The sequence below is a fragment of the Lonchura striata genome, chromosome 28 (assembly GCF_050655825.1).
Source record: "Lonchura striata isolate lonStrDom1 chromosome 28, ASM5065582v1, whole genome shotgun sequence".
Lineage (NCBI taxonomy): Eukaryota > Metazoa > Chordata > Aves > Passeriformes > Estrildidae > Lonchura > Lonchura striata.
The window spans coordinates 6,598,480-6,602,655 of NC_140730.1; the positions used below are offsets into that span (position 1 = coordinate 6,598,480).

The following is a 4,176-nucleotide window of genomic DNA, read 5'->3' on the forward strand; positions in this document are numbered from 1 at the left end:
TGTCTCCCACTGTCACCAGCAGCCAGTGCCCCCGGGGGCTGCTCGGGGTCTTCTGCTGCTCTCCGGACCCCTGGGACATCAGCACCTGGAGCTGCCTCCCCACACCAGTCAGAGTCAAAGCCCCTGGTCCTGCTGTGTCCTGGTCTGTTCTGGGAAGCAGGGGATGCATGGGGGGCTGGTTCATGCTCATCCTATGGCATCTGGCCCAGCAAATAATAAGTATTAATATAATAGTGATTTTTATTAATCTTTATTAATAGATTATTCTCTATGCCCCTGCCTTGCCTGGGGCTTGGCCCCCTCTCTCTGCTTGCTCCCTCTTGGCAAGGGAGGGCTGGTTGGGGGTTGGTGCTGACTCCAGCTGACTTCCCTGCTCTCTGCCCCATCGGGAGCTCCCTGGGTCTCTTCTGCTGCTGCTCAGGATGGGCAGACAGGGAGAGATGGAGCCTCAGCCTGTGGGTTTCCCAGGCATCGTGGGGAGCTGGAAGGCACTTGGTGACAGCCCCCCCGAGAGGCCAAGGAAGGGCTCAGAGCAGCCCCTGAGCCCTGGCTGGAGCTCTGGTCATCGTCCTCAGTGGCCTCACGTTGTCTTGTACCTGGGGGGAGGCAGGGTGAGGAGGAGTCTCTGCTGGGGACAGAGACCCCCCCATGCCCCCCACTCACTGCTGTGACAGGTTGAGGTCTGGCCCGGCCCCTGCGAAGGACAACTGCTGCTCCAGCTCTGCGATGCGCAGGCCGATGTACCCCGAGGACAGCAGCAAGGCCACCATGCTGGGGACAGGCCAGCGTCAGCCAGGAGGCACAGGGTGGCCACATGGGGCAAGGAGCAGTGCCATGGGCAGGCCCCTGTGTGCTCGCCCTGGGGATGGGGTCTGAGGGGACCCCAGCCTGCCCGTGCCACCCTAGAGCAGCTGTGTCAGTAGGGATGGGGCCTGGGGCTGTGAGCAGGTCCTGGGGACTCACAGCAGCAGGTAGATGATGATGATGATGTTGAGAGAGCTCAGCTGGGGGTTTATCCGGGACCAAAGTGCGGTGGCCCAGGCACAGAGCACGGCGTGGGGGCCCCCTGTCAGGACAAAGCAGTGCTAGTGGCACTGAGAGTCCATGCTCAGCTCTGCCAGGGTGTAAACCCCCAGGATCATTCTCCTCCATCCCGAACCCCCTTACCCACCCCAGAGGCCACGTGTCTCTGCTGAGGGCACCCATTCACTGCTGCGGGGAACCAGCAGGGCCACCTCGCCATCCTCATCCTCCGCTTGCCTTGATCTCAGGTTTGGCTCATCTGCAGGTGACCGGGAGACGCTCGATGAATGCCCCAGGGAGGGGTCTAGGTGTCCTGCGGGCACACGGGGTCACAAAGTGTCGATCCTGCAGTCCCTGGAGCTCTGGGGATGCTGGATGGGGGGACGAGGGCCACGCGGTCCCAGACCACGCGTGTCTGTGGGGAAGGAGTGGAGCCCAGAGCTGCCAGTGGGGCACAGATGCGGGCGGGGACACGGGCAGGGCCGTGAGCAGGCGAGGAGAGCACCGGGGTAGCCGCTCACCCAGGGCTTCCTGGAGGCTGTTGGGCTCCGGGGTGCTCTGCTCCAGGGCTGACTGGCTCGACATCTGGAAGAGGACAAGCCCCAGGCATGATGTGTGCCCTCAAGGCACCTGCCCCACTGCCATGGGGACATGGGCAGGACCTGACCCACTGTGTCACCCACAGGTGGTGGTGAGTGACCCACCCACCCCAGGGAGGGTCCTGGGGTCTGTATTGCCTCGGGCTGGGGCTTTTCATGTTCCCCCCCACGTCTTCCCAGGGGCCACTGCACCCAGCCCACCCCATCCAGGGGGCTAGGACCACTCCCATTGTACCCTCCTGCCCTCCATTCCCTGGCCTTACCTGAGACTTCTCAAGCGTTTCCTCACAGCTCACTGAGTCTCGAGGGCTCTGGCCGCTGTCCTGGACAAGGAGAGAGGAAGGGAGGTGTCCTGCAATGGATGGATGGAGCCCCCCTGCCCATCCAGTCCCCACGTACCTGCAGGTGTTTGCACACTGACCTCAGGAGCTGGTACGTGGCCTCTCTCTGGCGCAGCGACACAAAGAGGAACTGCCGGGGAGCGAGAAAGGGATTTGTGCCAGAGCTGCCCCCTCGGTCACGGCCCAGAGCCCACGGGGACCGAGACACTCCAGATAGCCCCAGGTGAGGCTGCCCCAGCGCTGTCCCCACGCTCACCTTTTCCCCCTTGGCCGTGCGGATGCTGATTGCGTTGGGCACCAGCAGAGCCGTGTTGGTCTTCTTGAGGGCTGAGATGGAGGCGACAGGGACCACGGCCTGTGCCGGGGGAGGGGGGACAGGCTGTGTCACCGTGTTCCCGGCTGCCACCTGCGCCCCTGCCCGCCCCGCCGGCCCCACGGCCGCTCCAGCCCCACCTTGATGTCCTTGAGCAGGAGGTTGGAGTGGAAGCAGATGTGGCGGGAGGACACGTAGAGGCGGCCGTGGTAGGGCATTTCTCTCTGCCAGGCGCACGAGAAGCAGCCCAGCAGCGCGTCCTGCTCGGCGAGCTCCCCGAAGGCCCGGCGGTAGCTGCTGTCCTGCTTGCTCAGCTGCGGGAGGTCGGGGGGTTGGTGCTTGGGGCTGGCCCTGGCACTGCGGGCACCCTGCAGCCCCTTGCTCCATCACCACGTCTGCATCAGAACCGGGACGAGCCTCGGTTCCCCAAAAGAGCGTCCAGCCGAGCCCATGAGGTCGGGGCTGGGGTCCTGCTCCTCAGCTCTGGTACCCCAAGACTCACCGAGGGGGATGGAGGTCCCTGCCTGCCCATGGCCGCCTGCTCTGTCTCTTTGCAGGAGGACTCATAGGTTCTGGATCTGGAAGGAGGCATCGGAGGGGGTGACTGGAGGGGCACAGGTGTGATGTGGGGCTGGGATGCGCCCCCATGAGGGGCAGCACCCACCTGGTGAGCTTGGGCTGCTCCAGCTGGGCACTTCCCCTCTCCTCCAGGCTCCGCCACTGCTTCTCCCCCAGCACCTCCCGCCTGCTGCGCCTCAGCTTCCCCGGCATGAGGGATGAGTCCGAGAGCTGGGAGAGAGGGGGCAGGTTGTGGGAACGGTCTATTCCTGCAGCACAGCAGATCCCAGTGTCACCAACCTGTCCCTCCACAGGGACATGGGCAGGACCTGACCCACTGTGTCACCCACAGGTGGTGGTGAGTGACCCACCCACCCCAGGGAGGACACGGGGCCGGGGCTCAGGCCACGCCGGGACCGGGACAGCAGAGCTCACCTGCTTTCATGACCCCTTTTCCCGTCCCATGGTTTGTCCTGGCTGCGACCCGCGTGGGCAGCAGGGGCTGGGGTGCCGGGGAAGGGGTGACCCCTGTCCCGGCGGGTGACGGGGAAAGCGCTCCCCGGACTGGGGGTGCCGGCGCGGGTCACGGCCGGTGCTGGCACCGCGTAGCCGGTCTGGCTCCGGAGCGGACGGGAAGGCGGCCGCGGCCCCAGACCCACGCGCGGCCCCACAACCCCGTCCCGGGCAGGCCCCGCGCGGTACCTGCTGGGGGCACAGCGGGGTCCCCCGTCCCGTCGGAGCTGTCCCGCTCCCGCTGCTTCCAGCGCCGTTCCTGCTCCGCTGCCACCTCCTCCTCCTCTTCCTCCTCCTTCTCCCGAGGAAGGGCAGCGGGCGGGGCCGGGCGGCCGCGGCAGGTTCGTAGGGAGCGGCCGGGGCAGCCCCAGCCCGAAACACCCCGGGGCTGCGCGGGGTGAGCCCCAGCCCGGCCCCGGGGAATGCGGGACCGGCCAGCTGCCCCCCAGACCAGCTGCAACCGCACTCCAGTCTCAGCAGTGCTGAGAGCCAGCGCGGCACAGCCCCAGACCCGCGGCACTCGGCAGTCCTGCGGCGTTCCACAGTGGGCACCCCGCAATCCGTGGGCACCCCGCAATCCCGGGACGTCCCGCGGTGCCGGGACTCCGCCCGGTGCTCGCTCCCCTCCCTCCTGCCCCGGCCCCCAAGGCCGGGCAGTGCTGGGGGCCCGCCCGCCCCTCGCCCCGGGGGTCGCTGCCGTGGGACCCCCAGGGGCAGGCGGGGAGCGGGCACGGCCGGGCCGGGGGCGCCGGCAGAGCCGGGGCAGCGCTCCCGCCGCGGGCCTGGGCAGGTGCGAAAGCCGCGGAGCCAGCCCGGCTCGGCCCCTGCT

The 4,176-nt window shown here is 67.4% G+C and overlaps 1 protein-coding gene across 3 annotated transcripts; it reads right to left on the reverse strand.

The window, feature by feature from the left end:
• Nucleotides 1-234: 234 nt before the first annotated feature.
• Nucleotides 235-3,956, reverse strand: LOC110469499 (GRAM domain-containing protein 2B). 3 transcript variants are annotated; one of them, XM_085562662.1, is made up of 12 exons: nt 3,537-3,956; nt 2,941-3,065; nt 2,779-2,854; nt 2,417-2,590; nt 2,220-2,318; nt 2,022-2,093; nt 1,886-1,945; nt 1,545-1,608; nt 1,172-1,282; nt 964-1,066; nt 664-771; nt 235-596 (listed from the first exon to the last, which is right to left on the reverse strand). In XM_085562662.1, exons 2-12 carry the CDS (start codon nt 3,045-3,047, stop codon nt 581-583), a joined length of 990 nt encoding a protein of 329 aa, XP_085418788.1. In that variant the 5' UTR covers nt 3,048-3,065; nt 3,537-3,956; the 3' UTR covers nt 235-580. The 3 variants fall into 3 exon arrangements, with proteins under 3 accessions (XP_085418788.1, XP_085418786.1, XP_085418789.1); XM_085562660.1 differs by having other exon boundaries at nt 1,172-1,336; nt 3,537-3,945; XM_085562663.1 differs by lacking the exons at nt 2,941-3,065; nt 3,537-3,956 and having other exon boundaries at nt 1,172-1,336; nt 2,044-2,093; nt 2,417-2,781.
• Nucleotides 3,957-4,176: the final 220 nt, after the last annotated feature.

Coding starts and splice junctions, on each gene's coding strand:
- LOC110469499 (XM_085562660.1), bottom strand. CDS start 3,047: ATGCCGGGGAAGCTGAGGCGCAGCAGGCGGGAGGTGCTGGGGGAGAAG. Junction 1,946..2,021: donor CAGTGTGCAAACACCTGCAG/GTACGTGGGGAC, acceptor CTCCTTGTCCAG/GACAGCGGCCAGAGCCCTCG. Junction 772..963: donor ATCATCATCTACCTGCTGCT/GTGAGTCCCCAG, acceptor GCCTGTCCCCAG/CATGGTGGCCTTGCTGCTGT.